The 21681-nt window shown below is 50.0% G+C and overlaps 1 protein-coding gene across 1 annotated transcript; it reads right to left on the bottom strand.

The window, feature by feature from the left end:
- Nucleotides 1-1295: 1295 nt before the first annotated feature.
- DRC5 (dynein regulatory complex subunit 5) lies at nt 1296-21194 on the bottom strand. The gene is made up of 4 exons (XM_075266523.1): nt 21020-21194; nt 3497-4071; nt 1780-2229; nt 1296-1623 (listed from the first exon to the last, which is right to left on the bottom strand). Exons 1-4 carry the CDS (start codon nt 21192-21194, stop codon nt 1438-1440), a joined length of 1386 nt encoding a protein of 461 aa, XP_075122624.1. The 3' UTR covers nt 1296-1437.
- Between the last annotated feature and the right edge of the window lie 487 nt (nt 21195-21681).

Here is a 21681-nt window from a genome sequence, read left to right as displayed (position 1 = left end):
GGTGTAGGTTTAAGATAATACAATGAATACAGGCAGATTATAAGTACGTAGGATCTTGGGGTACACAGGGTACAGCAGGTATTACAGGAATAGTTAGTATGTGGAGATCAGATGTAATGGGAGAGTCAGGAGATACTACAGGTGAAGATTTACTATAGAAACCTCTATAGGGAGCAGGAGATGTACAGGAGGTGAGAACTACTAGATAAAGGAGTGTGGTGTGAAGTGAGTACTGACCAGCCACGATCGCAGCGAGACAATGTCCCAGTTTTCAATACCACATATGTCACCATTTTCCTTTCTTCTGGCTGGGCAGACATTACCGGGTACAATCATATTACACACCATTCCATAGGCTTCAGCTGTGAGTTTCAGGTCGTCCTTCGATGCTCCCATCAGAAATACTTAGTGAGGATGAAGCAGCGTCAGACATTCTGTGTATTGATGACACTTTACGTCACAGTCAGACCAGAAATGTTTCCACGTTGACTCGCCAACATACGCCAGAACCATATGGCGTGATGGCATCCCTGGCCTTTATGGCAATAATCTCATTCTCAATCACCCCCATCCCCTACCTCTCAGTATCACGTGACCCTCAACGCGGCTGCAAGCCCCGCCAGGGTCACCACTCCAGTATCTGCACTGCACATCCACTTTTACAATCTGTTTTGTGAAGATTTTTTATGTCTTTTGTTACGTATCTGATGATATTATGAGGTATATATATGTATATAGCTTTTACCACAATGTTGCCTTTTGGCTGCAATATTGAAGATTGTAAATGACATCTGTGTAATAAAGTCACAGACAGATCACAGACAATTTCATGTCGGCGTCTAATTTCTTCAATAGTTATCGGATCTGCCGGTGTGAATGGCGTTAAATATTTTCAGAGGTGTTTCTAAGGAATGTTATACAACGGCAAAACAAAGCTTAAAGGGATCCTCCAGTCGTCATACAACATTTTACAGATATTCCCACCCCACCCCTACCAGCCTGAGACCAGGAACAATGAGGACAGGAAAGGATAAAATAAGAAAATATAAATTATGTCATCAAAGATCCACTCAAGTGGCCAACAGTGGAAAATATTAAAAATTATTTAATCATTTTCAACATTTCAGTACATGTGAAAAACAATAAAAATCCCTCAAATTAAGCAATTAACAAACAATAATACTCATTAATATTTTTTTTTTAAATGTATTTTTTTTCTGGTGACATATTTCCTTTACTTTTTATCTTCTGTCCTGTGATGCATCATTTCCATCTACATGTTGTTGTGGCCCCAGTATTTGCCCCAGTGCCCCCATCATCTCTTATGTCTTATGAGTGGATCACATGGCCAAGTCACCAATCTAGGAATATAGTGTTTATTAAACAGACACCAAGATTGGGTGGAGATAGCGGTCAGGATCCACGGTCATCTACAGCTTACCAATCCAGCCCTGATGTGTACACCTGCTTCTGCTGGGCCTGAGCCCGGGTGCGCTCGTGGTTACGACGTAGAACCTGATTTATGTAGAATTCATTCTCCTGCCCCACGTCTGTCAGGCGAAGATCAAACTCCAACATTGTCTTGTTCTCAGTCATTCCTTCCAGAAGCTGCTTTCCGCCATCCTGTGAGCAAGAGAGACAAATTAGCACTCGCGTCCCAGGAAGAGCCAGGTCATACGATAAGTAACAAGACATGACCAGGCAAAAGGAAGATATTAGATTGAAAAAAATCTCTATAAAACTTCAATATCAAATATATAAGGTCCACTGATTGCATACCACACCGATCCGGTTGCAGGAGATGTTGATGTTCTTTAAAGATGTATTTTGAGAAAGGACTTGTGCAAGGAAGCTTGCGGTAGGTTCAGACAGCTCATTGCTCCCTATGTGAAGACGCTCCAAGCTGGTGTTCTGAAGCAGAGCATTGCACAGAGCCTGCCCACCCTCATCTCCAATGTGGTTCAGACGAAGGTTCACAATCTGGAGGGTGTTGTTTTTGCTCAGGGCATGAGCGATAGCCTGTGCGCCATGTGGACAGATGTTGTTATTGCACAAGTTCAAGATCCTGAGTTGGCTTTGGTTGAGCAACTTTGCAATCGCTCGGACACCTCTATCGGAGATCTGATTGTGTGAGAGGTCGAGGTGGACAAGGCAGGGGTGGTCGAGTAAACTTCTGATCAGAACACGAACCTTATCATCATCAACCTTACTCCTGTGGAGCCTGAAGACCTTCAAAGACAGGCAAAAAAGATCTCAGGCATAAATGCATGGAAAGTGTACAGCAGTATCTTCTATATAACCTGACAGCCTACCATTGTGAGACACAAAATCCCCTACCCATATTACACATATATATCGAGGCATTCAAGATCCATTATTTTCTTCAGGGCATCTTATGAGATGACCAACTCATTGGTGAAGTCAAGAATGGAGGAAACGAAGATGACCAATATGGATCAAGGGAACCATAAGAATCATGAACATGGAGGAGACGGAATTACTCACAGATCAGGGTTTGTTATTGGTCTAGACCAAGGGTACTCAACTAGTTATAGCAAAGACCCATTTATCCGACTTTGTGGTTAGGTGAACATGTTGACTTGGTAATAGTAAAAAACTTTATAGATCTATTTACGATACATCAAAATTTTTTAATACCTATTAGTGGGAAACCAGACCACAGACAGAAATGAATTAAGACCCCGGACCCTCAAACTTATTCAGACCAGACCTTTAAAATTAATTCAGACCCTAGATCAGCCCCTAAATTTAACAAGATACTAGACTTGTTCCCTAAAATTATCCAGACCCTTGGTCAGGCCCCTAAAATTACTGAAACCATAGGCCTGATGCCTAAAATTTATTCAGACCCCAAACCAATTATCTAAACCCATTCAGACTTAAAACTGGACCAGACCACTACAATTAATTCATACCTCAGACCAAACCTCTAAATGTAGTCCCCCCCAAGCCAGAAGAAACCCCTAAAATAAATTCCAACCCCCAAAATGATTTAGAACCTAAATCTGACCCCATATGAGACCCTAAGATTAATCAGACTAAACCTACTTCAAATGAGCCCCTAAAATTAATTCAGTCTCTACAATTTGAACTTTTTCAGATCCCAAAATGACCCCTAACATAAACTCAGACCCCCAGATCAAAATATTAAACCCGTTCATACCTTCCAGCAAAATAAAAAGGTCCAAAAACAGTGGTTGGATGAAGTAACCCAAAGCAAGAAAATAAAAACCTCAGATGAAATCCATGCCTGTTGGGCCTGGAGGTAATTCTGCTTATAACGACGGATTTGCCAGCATATAGACACCCCCCTCCTCTAATGCACATATTATAGCAGGTCCACATGGTCCAGATTCACACCGTGGCCTACCACTTGAGTACACACATTGTAACAAACTATTAGGAGTAAATAACTCCACGGTTATATAATAATAATGGTTCTGGTACAATTATTGGACATGGTACCAGCTATTACCTTTAGCTTCTTGAATGTCTTGAGAGCATTGGCCAGCAATGTGCAATCCCGATCGGTGAACCGAAAAAGGTTCCACTCAAAGTTCATACCACAACCTTTGACCCCGTACACAAGGTGCACCTCCTCCAAGTCACACAAAGAATCGGCAATAAGGTTCAGATCGAAGTGGTCCATGGACGGTAAGTCCCCAGCAGCGTCACTGCCCGAGTCAGAGATGTCATCAGCCTCGTCCTCCTTCATCATCTCCACTCTCACGGGTGGAAGCAGCTGTTGGATCTCCAGTCTTTTTATGTAGTTCTTGCTGAGTTCTGCAGTGTTACAGATGAGTCCTGCATCTGTCAGGTCAGGGATAAAATGCTCAATCAGGTTCTCCAGGTGTCTCTCAAAGAACAGCCTCTTCCAGCTGAAGCCGTAGTGGGAGATGTCACAGGTCGGCCATCGCTCGGTGCAGCAGCGCCTCCAGTAATCCTCATTGCTGATCAGGTTGGCTGTCACTGGCAGGGGCAGCGAGGTAGAAAGTCTCTCCAGGACCTTAGATCTGTGCTTGGGAAGCAGCTTTTCCAGAATGGGATTATCTGCCAGCCATAGGTAGAAAAATACATATTATAAAAGGAACAGTTACGATTTTTGGGATGATAATCATTCTTTTTCCAGGTACCCCACCCCGAAGAATTCTCAAGCATGTCCACCGGTTTTGTCAGGGCAATGGAGTTGGTAGGCCAAACCACCAACTCAGACTCATCTATTTTTCTACAGAACGACTATGACTTTGTCCCCTTCATACATAACCTACAGACAAAAGCAGCTAAGATTCCCTAATACAGGAAAAAAGTAAAGTAACAGACTATATGTCTAATTTATTACACAATATAACTTTTTTCCGGTTTGGACTCTACCCAAAAGTGGCCCAAACTATAACTCGATGAATCCAACTCTATAGCCCTGGATTTATCTTATAAATGTATGTATGTACATATCTATACTGTATGTATATGTACATTGTGTTCATGTGTACTGTATACGTATATATACGTGTGCACTGCATGTATATACATGTGTACTTCTATATATGTGCATAGTCCACATATTTTCCCCTGTCATCACGTACTGTGCAGAGTGGTGATGATGCAGCACATTACGCCTGCTGATAAGTGGGGCCTTCAGAGCTGACATTTATAGCGTGTGCATTATAAGCTCAGTCCCCAGGGTCATTACTGAAGAGATAATCAATTATGAATAGCTGGAAGGATTTTCTCTGCTGATAACGTCCAAAGATTATCTGCGAGGAGTCAAAATATCAGCAGGGTAACCCCATCACTGCCGACAGTGTATGTACTGGTGTGTGAACTGAATGTAAGTTATTCATAAGACTACTCTGTATGGACAGTAGACATGTCGTACATACCAGTGCTGTGGAATTGTCAGGACTAATTTTAGCAGGAGTCAGAGAAAGGAAGAAGTTACCAACTTCAGTTTAAAAATAAACAATTCATTGTTTTTAATTACTGTATATACTCGAGTATAAGCCGACCCGAATATAAGCCGAGGCCCCTAATTTTACCACAAAAAACTGGGAAAACTTATTGACTCGAGTATAAGCCGAGGGGGGGGAAATGCAGCAGCTACTGGAAAATTTCAAAAATTAAAATGGTCGGAGCTTTTGGGTGCAGTAGTTGCTGGGGAAGGGGAGGGGGTGTTTTGGTTGTCTGTCTGCCCCTTCCCTGAGCTTGAGGACTGGTTTTTTTTTCCCCTCACTTGGAATTCAGCCTGGCTGAATATAGGGGATCTGCAGTGCTCCTATTAACCTCTTCACGATGGAACAGGAGCACTGCCGATCCCCTATATTCAGTAGACCGGGCACTGTCAGACACAGGGACACCTATTGTGTTTCACAGTCATTTTCTACTTTTATATGTATTCTAGGGAAAGGAGGGATTTAGAACTTTTATTTACTTTATTTTTTTATTATATATTTTTTTAAAGCTTTTTTTTTCTCAGTAATCCTACTAATATTATAAATGTGAAAGTTTGTGTGTTTGGATGTTTGTGAGTTTGGATGTTTGTTCCTCAATCACGCTAAAACGCCTGGACGGATTTGCGTGCAATTTTCCACAAACATAGTTTTCCCTTAGGATTGAGTCACAGGCTAATTTTGGTGCCACTAAACAACATGGCTTCCTAGCAGGAGACTCACAAAAGCAGGACTCCTAGCCCCAGCTATAGACTCACACACACTGCCTGGCATTTCCTGCCTCAACCTGCCTGCACTCTCCTTACTGTCACCTCAGGAGTAGCCCTCACTCTACTCACTCACATTTACATATAGCTTTCCACTATACATACACAATACAACACATCACATTGTAATTACAAGTATCTCCTATCACTGCTATATACAGTACCTGATACATATATACTCCTGTACACAGGCTGTATATACTATATAATTACATGTATCTCCTATCACTGCTATATACAGTACCTGATACATATATACTCCTGTACACAGGCTGTATATACTATATAATTACATGTATCTCCTATCACTGCTATATACAGTACCTGATACATATATACTCCTGTACACAGGCTGTATATACTATATATTACATATATTACCTATCACTGCTGTATACAGTATCTGATACATATATACTCCTGTACACAAACTGTATATACTATATATTACATGTATCTCCTATCACTGCTATATACAGTACCTGATACATATATACTCCTGTACACAGGCTGTATATACTATATATTACATGTATCTCCTATCACTGCTATATACAGTACCTGATACATATATACTCCTGTACACAGGCTGTATATACTATATATTACATGTATCTCCTATCACTGCTATATACAGTACCTGATACATATATACTCCTGTACACAGGCTGTATATACTATATAATTACATGTATCTCCTATCACTGCTATATACAGTACCTGATACATATATACTCCTGTACACAGGCTGTATATACTATATAATTACATGCATCTCCTATCACTGCTATATACAGTACCTGATACATATATACTCCTGTACACAGGCTGTATATACTATATATTACATATATTACCTATCACTGCTGTATACAGTATCTGATACATATATACTCCTGTACACAAACTGTATATACTATACACTCACCGGCCACTTTATTAGGTACACCTGTCCAACTGCTCGTTAACACTTAATTTCTAATCAGCCAATCACATGGCGGCAACTCAGTGCATTTAGGCATGTAGACATAGTCAAGACAATCTCCTGCAGTTCAAACCGAGCATCAGTATGGGGAAGAAAGGTGATTTGAGTGCCTTTGAACGTGGCATGGTTGTTGGTGCCAGAAGGGCTGGTCTGAGTATTTCAGAAACTGCTGATCTACTGGGATTTTCACGTACAACCATCTCTAGGGTTTACAGAGAATGGTCCGAAAAAGAAAAAACATCCAGTGAGCGGCAGTTCTGTGGGCGGAAATGCGTTGTTGATGCCAGAGGTCACAGGAGAATGGCCAGACTGGTTCGAGCTGATAGAAAGGCAACAGTGACTCAAATAGCCACCTGTTACAACCAAGGTAGCCAGAAGAGCATCTCTGAACGCACAGTACGTCGAACTTTGAGGCAGATGGGCTACAGCAGCAGAAGACCACACCGGGTGCCACTCCTTTCAGCTAAGAACAGGAAACTGAGGCTACAATTTGCACAAGCTCATCGAAATTGGACAATTGGAGATTGGAAAAACGTTGCCTGGTCTGATGAGTCTCGATTTCTGCTGCGACATTCGGATGGTAGGGTCAGAATTTGGCGTCAACAACATGAAAGCATGGATCCATCCTGCCTTGTATCAACGGTTCAGGCTGGTGGTGGTGGTGTCATGGTGTGGGGAATATTTTCTTGGCACTCTTTGGGCCCCTTGGTACCAATTGAGCATCGTTGCAACGCCAAAGCCTACCTGAGTATTGTTGCTGACCATGTCCATCCCTTTATGACCACAATGTACCCAACATCTGATGGCTACTTTCAGCAGGATAATGCGCCATGTCATAAAGCTGGAATCATCTCAGACTGGTTTCTTGAACATGACAATGAGTTCACTGTACTCCAATGGCCTCCACAGTCACCAGATCTCAATCCAATAGAGCATCTTTGGGATGTGGTGGAACGGGAGATTCGCATCATGGATGTGCAGCCGACAAATCTGCGGCAACTGTGTGATGCCATCATGTCAATATGGACCAAAATCTCTGAGGAATGCTTCCAGCACCTTGTTGTATCTATGCCACGAAGAATTGAGGTAGTTCTGAAGGCAAAAGGGGGTCCAACCCGTTACTAGCATGGTGTACCTAATAAAGTGGCCGGTAAGTGTATATTACATGTATCTCCTATCACTGCTATATACAGTACCTGATACATATATACTCCTGTACACAGGCTGTATATACTATATATTACATGTATCTCCTATCACTGCTATATACAGTACCTGATACATATATACTCCTGTACACAGGCTGTATATACTATATATTACATGTATCTCCTATCACTGCTATATACAGTACCTGATACATATATACTCCTGTACACAGGCTGTATATACTATATATTACATGTATCTCCTATCACTGCTATATACAGTACCTGATACATATATACTCCTGTACACAGGCTGTATATACTATATATTACATGTATCTCCTATCACTGCTATATACAGTACCTGATACATATATACTCCTGTACACAGGCTGTATATACTATATATTACATGTATCTCCTATCACTGCTATATACAGTACTTGATACATATATACTCCTGTACACAGGCTGTATAACACATCACATTGTCTGTATCACAACATACACAATATAACACATCAAATCACATTTGCTAGCCCACCAAACTTTTTAAAGCACTTTTACAGTTTCACACGTCTGTGTCCGCCCAATACTCAACTCACCGCAGACGAAGTCGCGGGTAAAAGCTAGTTTATATTATATTTATATTATATTATATACGTTACTATTGCGGTTGGTCATAGACCCCCCCTCCCCAAAAAAATATTTATTTATTTATTTTTTTTTTTTTTTGCTTGACTCGAGTATAAGCCGAGGGGGGCTTTTTCAGCACAAAAAGTGTGATGAAAAATTCGGCTTATACTCAAGTATATACAAGTTTTAGTACTGTATCATTAATTAGATGTAGAGACACCACAAGGTGTGAGACCCACAGACCACCAAACATGTGACCCACAGACAGGACCGCCGCCACAACTCATGTGACTCACAGACAGGACCGCCGCCACAACTCGTGTGACTCACAGACAGGACCGCCGCCACAACTCGTGTGACCCACAGACAGGACCGCCGCCACAACTCGTGTGACTCACAGACAGGACCGCCGCCACAACTCGTGTGACTCACAGACAGGACCGCCGCCACAACTCGTGTGACTCACAGACAGGACCGCCACCACAACTCGTGTGACCCACAGACAGGACCGCCGCCACAACTTGTGTGACCCACAGACAGGACCGCCGCCACAACTCGTGTGACTCACAGACAGGACCGCCGCCACAACTCATGTGACTCACAGACAGGACCGCCACCACAACTCGTGTGACCCACAGACAGGACCGCCGCCACAACTCATGTGACTCACAGACAGGACCGCCACCACAACTCGTGTGACCCACAGACAGGACCGCCGCCACAACTCATGTGACTCACAGACAGGACCGCCACCACAACTCGTGTGACCCACAGACAGGACCATCACTACAACTCATGTGACCCACAGACAGGACCGCCACCACAACTCATGTGACTCACAGACAGGACCGCCGCCACAACTCGTGTGACCCACAGACAGGACCGCCACCACAACTCATGTGACCCACAGACAGGACCGCCGCCACAACTCATGTGACTCACAGACAGGACCGCCGCCACAAGTCATGTGACTCACAGACAGGACCGCCACCACAAGTCATGTGACTCACAGACAGGACCGCCACCACAACTCGTGTGACCCACAGACAGGACCATCACCACAACTCATGTGACCCACAGACAGGACCGCCACCACAACTCATGTGACTCACAGACAGGACCGCCACCACAAGTCATGTGACTCACATACAGGACCGCCACTACAACTCGTGTGACCCACAGACAGGACCGCCGCCACAACTCATGTGACCCACAGACAGGACCATCACTACAACTCATGTGACCCACAGACAGGACCGCCACCACAACTCATGTGACCCACAGACAGGACCGCCACCACAACTCATGTGACCCACAGACAGGACCATCACTACAACTCATGTGATCCACAGACAGGACCGCCACCACAACTCATGTGACCCACAGACAGGACCGCCACCACAACTCATGTGACCCACAGACAGGACCATCACTACAACTCGTGTGACCCACAGACAGGACCGCCGCCACAACTCATGTGACCCACAGACAGGACCATCACTACAACTCATGTGACTCACAGACAGGACCGCCACCACAACTCGTGTGACCCACAGACAGGACCGCCGCCACAACTCATGTGACCCACAGACAGGACCATCACTACAACTCATGTGACTCACAGACAGGACCGCCACCACAACTCGTGTGACCCACAGACAGGACCGCCGCCACAACTCATGTGACCCACAGACAGGACCATCACTACAACTCATGTGACTCACAGACAGGACCGCCACCACAACTCGTGTGACCCACAGACAGGACCGCCGCCACAACTCATGTGACCCACAGACGGGACCATCACTACAACTCATGTGACCCACAGACAGGACCGCCACCACAACTCATGTGACCCACAGACAGGACCGCCACCACAACTCATGTGACCCACAGACAGGACCATCACTACAACTCGTGTGACCCACAGACAGGACCGCCGCCACAACTCATGTGACCCACAGACAGGACCATCACTACAACTCATGTGACCCACAGACAGGACCGCCACCACAACTCATGTGACCCACAGACAGGACCGCCACCACAACTCATGTGACCCACAGACAGGACCATCACTACAACTCATGTGACCCACAGACAGGACCGCCACCACAACTCATGTGACCCACAGACAGGACCGCCACCACAACTCATGTGACCCACAGACAGGACCATCACTACAACTCGTGTGACCCACAGACAGGACCGCCGCCACAACTCATGTGACCCACAGACAGGACCATCACTACAACTCATGTGACTCACAGACAGGACCGCCACCACAACTCGTGTGACCCACAGACAGGACCGCCGCCACAACTCATGTGACCCACAGACAGGACCATCACTACAACTCATATGACTCACAGACAGGACCGCCACCACAACTCGTGTGACCCACAGACAGGACCGCCGCCACAACTCATGTGACCCACAGACAGGACCATCACTACAACTCATGTGACCCACAGACAGGACCGCCACCACAACTCATGTGACCCACAGACAGGACCGCCGCCACAACTCGTGTGACCCACAGACAGGACCGCCGCCACAACTCATGTGACCCACAGACAGGACCATCACTACAACTCATGTGACTCACAGACAGGACCGCCACCACAACTCGTGTGACCCACAGACAGGACCGCCGCCACAACTCATGTGACCCACAGACAGGACCATCACTACAACTCATGTGACCCACAGACAGGACCGCCACCACAACTCATGTGACCCACAGACAGGACCATCACTACAACTCATGTGACTCACAGACAGGACCGCCACCACAACTCGTGTGACCCACAGACAGGACCGCCGCCACAACTCGTGTGACCCACAGACAGGACCGCCGCCACAACTCATGTGACCCACAGACAGGACCATCACTACAACTCATGTGACTCACAGACAGGACCGCCACCACAACTCGTGTGACCCACAGACAGGACCGCCGCCACAACTCGTGTGACCCACAGACAGGACCGCCGCCACAACTCATGTGACCCACAGACAGGACCATCACTACAACTCATGTGACCCACAGACAGGACCGCCACCACAACTCGTGTGACCCACAGACAGGACCGCCGCCACAACTCGTGTGACCCACAGACAGGACCATCACTACAACTCATGTGACTCACAGACAGGACCATCACTACAACTCATGTGACTCACAGACAGGACCGCCACCACAACTCGTGTGACCCACAGACAGGACCGCCGCCACAACTCGTGTGACCCACAGACAGGACCGCCGCCACAACTCATGTGACCCACAGACAGGACCATCACTACAACTCATGTGACTCACAGACAGGACCATCACTACAACTCATGTGACTCACAGACAGGACCGCCACCACAACTCGTGTGACCCACAGACAGGACCGCCGCCACAACTCATGTGACTCACAGACAGGACCGCCACCACAACTCGTGTGACCCACAGACAGGACCGCCGCCACAACTCATGTGACCCACAGACAGGACCATCACTACAACTCATGTGACTCACAGACAGGACCGCCGCCACAACTCGTGTGACCCACAGACAGGACCGCCGCCACAACTCATGTGACCCACAGACAGGACCATCACTACAACTCATGTGACCCACAGACAGGACCGCCACCACAACTCATGTGACCCACAGACAGGACCGCCACCACAAGTCATGTGACTCACAGACAGGACCGCCACCACAACTCATGTGACCCACAGACAGGACCGCCGCCACAACTCATGTGACCCACAGACAGGACCATCACTACAACTCATGTGACCCACAGACAGGACCGCCACCACAACTCATGTGACCCACAGACAGGACCATCACTACAACTCATGTGACCCACAGACAGGACCGCCACCACAACTCATGTGACTCACAGACAGGACCGCCACCACAACTCGTGTGACCCACAGACAGGACCGCCGCCACAACTCATGTGACCCACAGACAGGACCATCACTACAACTCATGTGACTCACAGACAGGACCGCCGCCACAACTCATGTGACCCACAGACAGGACCATCACTACAACTCATGTGACTCACAGACAGGACCGCCACCACAACTCGTGTGACCCACAGACAGGACCATCACTACAACTCATGTGACTCACAGACAGGACCGCCACCACAACTCGTGTGACCCACAGACAGGACCGCCGCCACAACTCATGTGACCCACAGACAGGACCATCACTACAACTCATGTGACTCACAGACAGGACTGCCGCCACAACTCATGTGACCCACAGACAGGACCATCACTACAACTCATGTGACTCACAGACAGGACCGCCACCACAACTCATGTGACCCACAGACAGGACCGCCACCACAACTCATGTGACCCACAGACAGGACCATCACTACAACTCATGTGACCCACAGACAGGACCATCACTACAACTCATGTGACTCACAGACAGGACCGCCACCACAACTCATGTGACCCACAGACAGGACCGCCGCCACAACTCGTGTGACTCACAGACAGGACCGCCACCACAACTCGTGTGACCCACAGACAGGACCGCCGCCACAACTTGTGTGACTCACAGACAGGACCGCCACCACAACTCGTGTGACCCACAGACAGGACCATCACTACAACTCATGTGACTCACAGACAGGACCGCCACCACAACTCATGTGACTCACAGACAGGACCGCCACCACAACTCGTGTGACCCACAGACAGGACCGCCGCCACAACTCGTGTGACCCACAGACAGGACCGCCACCACAACTCGTGTGACCCACAGACAGGACCGCCGCCACAACTCATGTGACTCACAGACAGGACCGCCACCACAACTCATGTGACCCACAGACAGGACCGCAACCACAACTCATGTGACCCACAGACAGGACCATCACTACAACTCATGTGACCCACAGACAGGACCGCCACCACAACTCATGTGACTCACAGACAGGACCGCCACCACAACTCATGTGACCCACAGACAGGACCATCACTACAACTCATGTGACTCACAGACAGGACCGCCGCCACAACTCATGTGACCCACAGACAGGACCATCACTACAACTCATGTGACCCACAGACAGGACCATCACTACAACTCATGTGACTCACAGACAGGACCATCACTACAACTCATGTGACTCACAGACAGGACCATCACTACAACTCATGTGACTCACAGACAGGACCATCACTACAACTCATGTGACCCACAGACAGGACCGCTGCCACAACTCATGTGACCCACAGACAGGACCATCACTACAACTCATGTGACTCACAGACAGGACCGCCACCACAGCTCATGTGACCCACAGACAGGACCGCCGCCACAACTCATGTGACTCACAGACAGGACCGCCACCACAAGTCATGTGACTCACAGACAGGACCGCCACCACAACTCATGTGACCCACAGACAGGACCGCCGCCACAACTCATGTGACCCACAGACAGGACCATCACTACAACTCATGTGACTCACAGACAGGACCGCCGCCACAACTCGTGTGACCCACAGACAGGACCGCCGCCACAACTCATGTGACCCACAGACAGGACCATCACTACAACTCATGTGACCCACAGACAGGACTGCCACCACAACTCATGTGACCCACAGACAGGACCGCCACCACAAGTCATGTGACTCACAGACAGGACCGCCACCACAACTCATGTGACCCACAGACAGGACCGCCGCCACAACTCATGTGACCCACAGACAGGACCATCACTACAACTCATGTGACCCACAGACAGGACCGCCACCACAACTCATGTGACCCACAGACAGGACCATCACTACAACTCATGTGACCCACAGACAGGACCGCCACCACAACTCATGTGACTCACAGACAGGACCGCCACCACAACTCGTGTGACCCACAGACAGGACCGCCGCCACAACTCATGTGACCCACAGACAGGACCATCACTACAACTCATGTGACTCACAGACAGGACCGCCGCCACAACTCATATGACCCACAGACAGGACCATCACTACAACTCATGTGACTCACAGACAGGACCGCCACCACAACTCATGTGACCCACAGACAGGACCATCACTACAACTCATGTGACTCACAGACAGGACCGCCACCACAACTCGTGTGACCCACAGACAGGACCGCCGCCACAACTCATGTGACCCACAGACAGGACCATCACTACAACTCATGTGACTCACAGACAGGACTGCCGCCACAACTCATGTGACCCACAGACAGGACCATCACTACAACTCATGTGACTCACAGACAGGACCGCCACCACAACTCATGTGACCCACAGACAGGACCGCCACCACAACTCATGTGACCCACAGACAGGACCATCACTACAACTCATGTGACCCACAGACAGGACCATCACTACAACTCATGTGACTCACAGACAGGACCGCCACCACAACTCATGTGACCCACAGACAGGACCGCCGCCACAACTCGTGTGACTCACAGACAGGACCGCCACCACAACTCGTGTGACCCACAGACAGGACCGCCGCCACAACTCGTGTGACTCACAGACAGGACCGCCGCCACAACTCGTGTGACCCACAGACAGGACCATCACTACAACTCATGTGACTCACAGACAGGACCGCCACCACAACTCATGTGACTCACAGACAGGACCGCCACCACAACTCGTGTGACCCACAGACAGGACCGCCGCCACAACTCGTGTGACCCACAGACAGGACCGCCACCACAACTCGTGTGACCCACAGACAGGACCGCCGCCACAACTCATGTGACTCACAGACAGGACCGCCGCCACAACTCATGTGACCCACAGACAGGACCGCAACCACAACTCATGTGACCCACAGACAGGACCATCACTACAACTCATGTGACCCACAGACAGGACCGCCACCACAACTCATGTGACTCACAGACAGGACCGCCACCACAACTCATGTGACCCACAGACAGGACCATCACTACAACTCATGTGACTCACAGACAGGACCGCCGCCACAACTCATGTGACCCACAGACAGGACCATCACTACAACTCATGTGGCCCACAGACAGGACCATCACTACAACTCATGTGACTCATAGACAGGACCATCACTACAACTCATGTGACTCACAGACAGGACCATCACTACAACTCATGTGATTCACAGACAGGACCATCACTACAACTCATGTGACCCACAGACAGGACCGCTGCCACAACTCATGTGACCCACAGACAGGACCATCACTACAACTCATGTGACTCACAGACAGGACCGCCACCACAGCTCATGTGACCCACAGACAGGACCGCCGCCACAACTCATGTGACTCACAGACAGGACCGCCACCACAAGTCATGTGACTCACAGACAGGACCGCCACCACAACTCATGTGACCCACAGACAGGACCGCCGCCACAACTCATGTGACCCACAGACAGGACCATCACTACAACTCATGTGACTCACAGACAGGACCGCCGCCACAACTCGTGTGACCCACAGACAGGACCGCCGCCACAACTCATGTGACCCACAGACAGGACCATCACTACAACTCATGTGACCCACAGACAGGACCGCCACCACAACTCATGTGACCCACAGACAGGACCGCCACCACAAGTCATGTGACTCACAGACAGGACCGCCACCACAACTCATGTGACCCACAGACAGGACCGCCGCCACAACTCATGTGACCCACAGACAGGACCATCACTACAACTCATGTGACCCACAGACAGGACCGCCACCACAACTCATGTGACCCACAGACAGGACCATCACTACAACTCATGTGACCCACAGACAGGACCGCCACCACAACTCATGTGACTCACAGACAGGACCGCCACCACAACTCGTGTGACCCACAGACAGGACCGCCGCCACAACTCATGTGACCCACAGACAGGACCATCACTACAACTCATGTGACTCACAGACAGGACCGCCGCCACAACTCATATGACCCACAGACAGGACCATCACTACAACTCATGTGACTCACAGACAGGACCGCCACCACAACTCATGTGACCCACAGACAGGACCATCACTACAACTCATGTGACTCACAGACAGGACCGCCACCACAACTCGTGTGACCCACAGACAGGACCGCCGCCACAACTCATGTGACCCACAGACAGGACCATCACTACAACTCATGTGACTCACAGACAGGACTGCCGCCACAACTCATGTGACCCACAGACAGGACCATCACTACAACTCATGTGACTCACAGACAGGACCGCCACCACAACTCATGTGACCCACAGACAGGACCGCCACCACAACTCATGTGACCCACAGACAGGACCATCACTACAACTCATGTGACCCACAGACAGGACCATCACTACAACTCGTGTGACTCACAGACAGGACCGCCACCACAACTCGTGTGACTCACAGACAGGACCGCCACCACAACTCGTGTGACCCACAGACAGGACCATCACTACAACTCGTGTGACTCACAGACAGGACCGCCACCACAACTCATGTGACTCACAGACAGGACCGCCACCACAACTCGTGTGACCCACAGACAGGACCGCCGCCACAACTCGTGTGACCCACAGACAGGACCGCCGCCACAACTCGTGTGACCCACAGACAGGACCGCCGCCACAACTCGTGTGACTCACAGACAGGACCGCCGCCACAACTCATGTGACCCACAGACAGGACCGCAACCACAACTCATGTGACCCACAGACAGGACCATCACTACAACTCATGTGACCCACAGACAGGACCGCCACCACAACTCATGTGACTCACAGACAGGACCGCCACCACAACTCATGTGACCCACAGACAGGACCATCACTACAACTCATGTGACTCACAGACAGGACCGCCGCCACAACTCATGTGACCCACAGACAGGACCATCACTACAACTCATGTGACCCACAGACAGGACCATCACTACAACTCATGTGACTCATAGACAGGACCATCACTACAACTCATGTGACTCACAGACAGGACCATCACTACAACTCATGTGACTCACAGACAGGACCATCACTACAACTCATGTGACCCACAGACAGGACCGCTGCCACAACTCATGTGACCCACAGACAGGACCATCACTACAACTCATGTGACTCACAGACAGGACCGCCACCACAGCTCATGTGACCCACAGACAGGACCGCCGCCACAACTCATGTGACTCACAGACAGGACCATCACTACAACTCATGTGACCCACAGACAGGACCATCACTACAACTCATGTGACTCACAGACAGGACCGCCACCACAACTCGTGTGACCCACAGACAGGACCGCCGCCACAACTCGTGTGACCCACAGACAGGACCATCACTACAACTCATGTGACTCACAGACAGGACCATCACTACAACTCATGTGACTCACAGACAGGACCATCACTACAACTCATGTGACCCACAGACAGGACCGCCACCACAACTCGTGTGACCCACAGACAGGACCATCACTACAACTCATGTGACCCACAGACAGGACCGCCACCACAACTCATGTGACTCACAGACAGGACCGCCACCACAACTCATGTGACCCACAGACAGGACCATCACTACAACTCGTGTGACCCACAGACAGGACCGCCACCACAACTCGTGTGACCCACAGACAGGACCGCCGCCACAACTCATGTGACTCACAGACAGGACCATCACTACAACTCATGTGACTCACAGACAGGACCATCACTACAACTCATGTGACTCACAGACAGGACCATCACTACAACTCATGTGACCCACAGACAGGACCGCCGCCACAACTCATGTGACCCACAGACAGGACCATCACTACAACTCATGTGACCCACAGACAGGACCATCACTACAACTCGTGTGACCCACAGACAGGACCGCCACCACAGCTCATGTGACCCACAGACAGGACCGCCGCCACAACTCATGTGACCCACAGACAGGACCATCACTACAACTCATGTGACTCACAGACAGGACCGCCGCCACAACTCATATGACCCACAGACAGGACCATCACTACAACTCATGTGACTCACAGACAGGACCGCCACCACAACTCATGTGACCCACAGACAGGACCATCACTACAACTCATGTGACTCACAGACAGGACCGCCACCACAACTCGTGTGACCCACAGACAGGACCGCCGCCACAACTCATGTGACCCACAGACAGGACCATCACTACAACTCATGTGACTCACAGACAGGACTGCCGCCACAACTCATGTGACCCACAGACAGGACCATCACTACAACTCATGTGACTCACAGACAGGACCGCCACCACAACTCATGTGACCCACAGACAGGACCGCCACCACAACTCATGTGACCCACAGACAGGACCATCACTACAACTCATGTGACCCACAGACAGGACCATCACTACAACTCATGTGACTCACAGACAGGACCGCCACCACAACTCATGTGACCCACAGACAGGACCGCCGCCACAACTCGTGTGACTCACAGACAGGACCGCCACCACAACTCGTGTGACCCACAGACAGGACCGCCGCCACAACTTGTGTGACTCACAGACAGGACCGCCACCACAACTCGTGTGACCCACAGACAGGACCATCACTACAACTCATGTGACTCACAGACAGGACCGCCACCACAACTCATGTGACTCACAGACAGGACCGCCACCACAACTCGTGTGACCCACAGACAGGACCGCCGCCACAACTCGTGTGACCCACAGACAGGACCGCCACCACAACTCGTGTGACCCACAGACAGGACCGCCGCCACAACTCGTGTGACTCACAGACAGGACCGCCGCCACAACTCATGTGACCCACAGACAGGACCGCAACCACAACTCATGTGACCCACAGACAGGACCATCACTACAACTCATGTGACCCACAGACAGGACCGCCACCACAACTCATGTGACTCACAGACAGGACCGCCACCACAACTCATGTGACCCACAGACAGGACCATCACTACAACTCATGTGACTCACAGACAGGACCGCCGCCACAACTCTTGTGACCCACAGACAGGACCATCACTACAACTCATGTGACCCACAGACAGGACCATCACTACAACTCATGTGACTCACAGACAGGACCATCACTACAACTCATGTGACTCACAGACAGGACCATCACTACAACTCATGTGACTCACAGACAGGACCATCACTACAACTCATGTGACCCACAGACAGGACCGCTGCCACAACTCATGTGACCCACAGACAGGACCATCACTACAACTCATGTGACTCACAGACAGGACCGCCACCACAGCTCATGTGACCCACAGACAGGACCGCCGCCACAACTCATGTGACTCACAGACAGGACCATCACTACAACTCATGTGACCCACAGACAGGACCATCACTACAACTCATGTGACTCACAGACAGGACCGCCACCACAACTCGTGTGACCCACAGACAGGACCGCCGCCACAACTCGTGTGACCCACAGACAGGACCATCACTACAACTCGTGTGACTCACAGACAGGACCATCACTACAACTCATGTGACTCACAGACAGGACCATCACTACAACTCATGTGACCCACAGACAGGACCGCCACCACAACTCGTGTGACCCACAGACAGGACCATCACTACAACTCATGTGACCCACAGACAGGACCGCCACCACAACTCATGTGACTCACAGACAGGACCGCCACCACAACTCATGTGACCCACAGACAGGACCATCACTACAACTCGTGTGACCCACAGACAGGACCGCCACCACAACTCGTGTGACCCACAGACAGGACCGCCACCACAACTCGTGTGACCCACAGACAGGACCGCCGCCACAACTCATGTGACTCACAGACAGGACCGCCACCACAACTCATGTGACCCACAGACAGGACCATCACTACAACTCGTGTGACCCACAGACAGGACCGCCACCACAACTCGTGTGACCCACAGACAGGACCGCCGCCACAACTCATGTGACTCACAGACAGGACCATCACTACAACTCATGTGACTCACAGACAGGACCATCACTACAACTCATGTGACTCACAGACAGGACCATCACTACAACTCATGTGACCCACAGACAGGACCGCCGCCACAACTCATGTGACCCACAGACAGGACCATCACTACAACTCGTGTGACCCACAGACAGGACCATCACTACAACTCGTGTGACCCACAGACAGGACCATCACTACAACTCATGTGACTCACAGACAGGACCATCACTACAACTCATGTGACTCACAGACAGGACCATCACTACAACTCATGTGACCCACAGACAGGACCATCACTACAACTCGTGTGACCCACAGACAGGACCATCACTACAACTCGTGTGACCCACAGACAGGACCATCACTACAACTCGTGTGACCCACAGACAGGACCGCCACCACAACTCATGTGACCCACAGACAGGACCGCCGCCACAACTCATGTGACCCACAGACAGGACCGCCGCCACAACTCATGTGACCCACAGATGGCGACTTACGATCAAAGTTGCGGACAATTTGCTGCAGACAGAGGTCGCTGAGGGGGGGGATGATGGCCAAGGACCAGCTATAATCCTCAGTGATGATCCTCCGCATTTTCCTCAGGTCACTGGCCGCGTTCCTCTGTTGAACAGGTAATGGATCAGAGGTGGGAACTGTAGAGTCCGCCATCATGAGAGCCTGAGGAGCAGGAGTCAGTGACACATCTCTGTATACACGGCTCTATCCTCCCCTCATCTGAAGCCATACTCCATGTTTACAGTCTCCCTGACAGCCGGTTACTATGGTTACAAAGCCGTGCCAGTGACGTCACCCAGGACCAGCCCGCTTGGCTTTTTCCCGCCCTTACCTGCCGGGAGGTCACGTGACGCTGTCCTCTGAGGTGATGTCCGCGGCGGCGGCTCTGTGTGAGGAGACTGAGGCAGAGACAGCAGCAGCGGCCGCCGGTGTACACAGCATGTCCGACAGCGTGTATGACGTCTGTATAGACCTGTGTATATGTGTCGTACCTGGAGTGTCCTATACAAGGTTGTGTGTCACTTTAGGGTAGTCTTAGGGGGTATTGTGTGGTGTTTACAGCTAGCCCTACGGGGGAGGGGTGGATGTTTTTGGACTTTTTATTGGGCCTGGGAACACTTGTCAACTTTGTTGCAGATGCGGC

The sequence above is a fragment of the Leptodactylus fuscus genome, chromosome 3 (assembly GCF_031893055.1).
Source record: "Leptodactylus fuscus isolate aLepFus1 chromosome 3, aLepFus1.hap2, whole genome shotgun sequence".
Taxonomy (NCBI): Eukaryota; Metazoa; Chordata; class Amphibia; order Anura; family Leptodactylidae; genus Leptodactylus; species Leptodactylus fuscus.
This window is presented reverse-complemented; position numbering and strand designations above follow the sequence as displayed.

What these genes read in the sequence shown, in the direction of transcription:
- DRC5 (XM_075266523.1), bottom strand. Translation starts at nt 21,194, where the DNA reads ATGATGGCGGACTCTACAGTTCCCACCTCTGATCCATTACCTGTTCAA. An exon ending in AATTGTCCGCAACTTTGATC is followed by an intron (nt 4,072 to 21,019) that starts GTAAGTCGCCAT and finishes TATGGCTGGCAG; the next exon opens with ATAATCCCATTCTGGAAAAG. An exon ending in CCTGCAACCGGATCGGTGTG is followed by an intron (nt 1,624 to 1,779) that starts GTATGCAATCAG and finishes TCTTGCTCACAG; the next exon opens with GATGGCGGAAAGCAGCTTCT.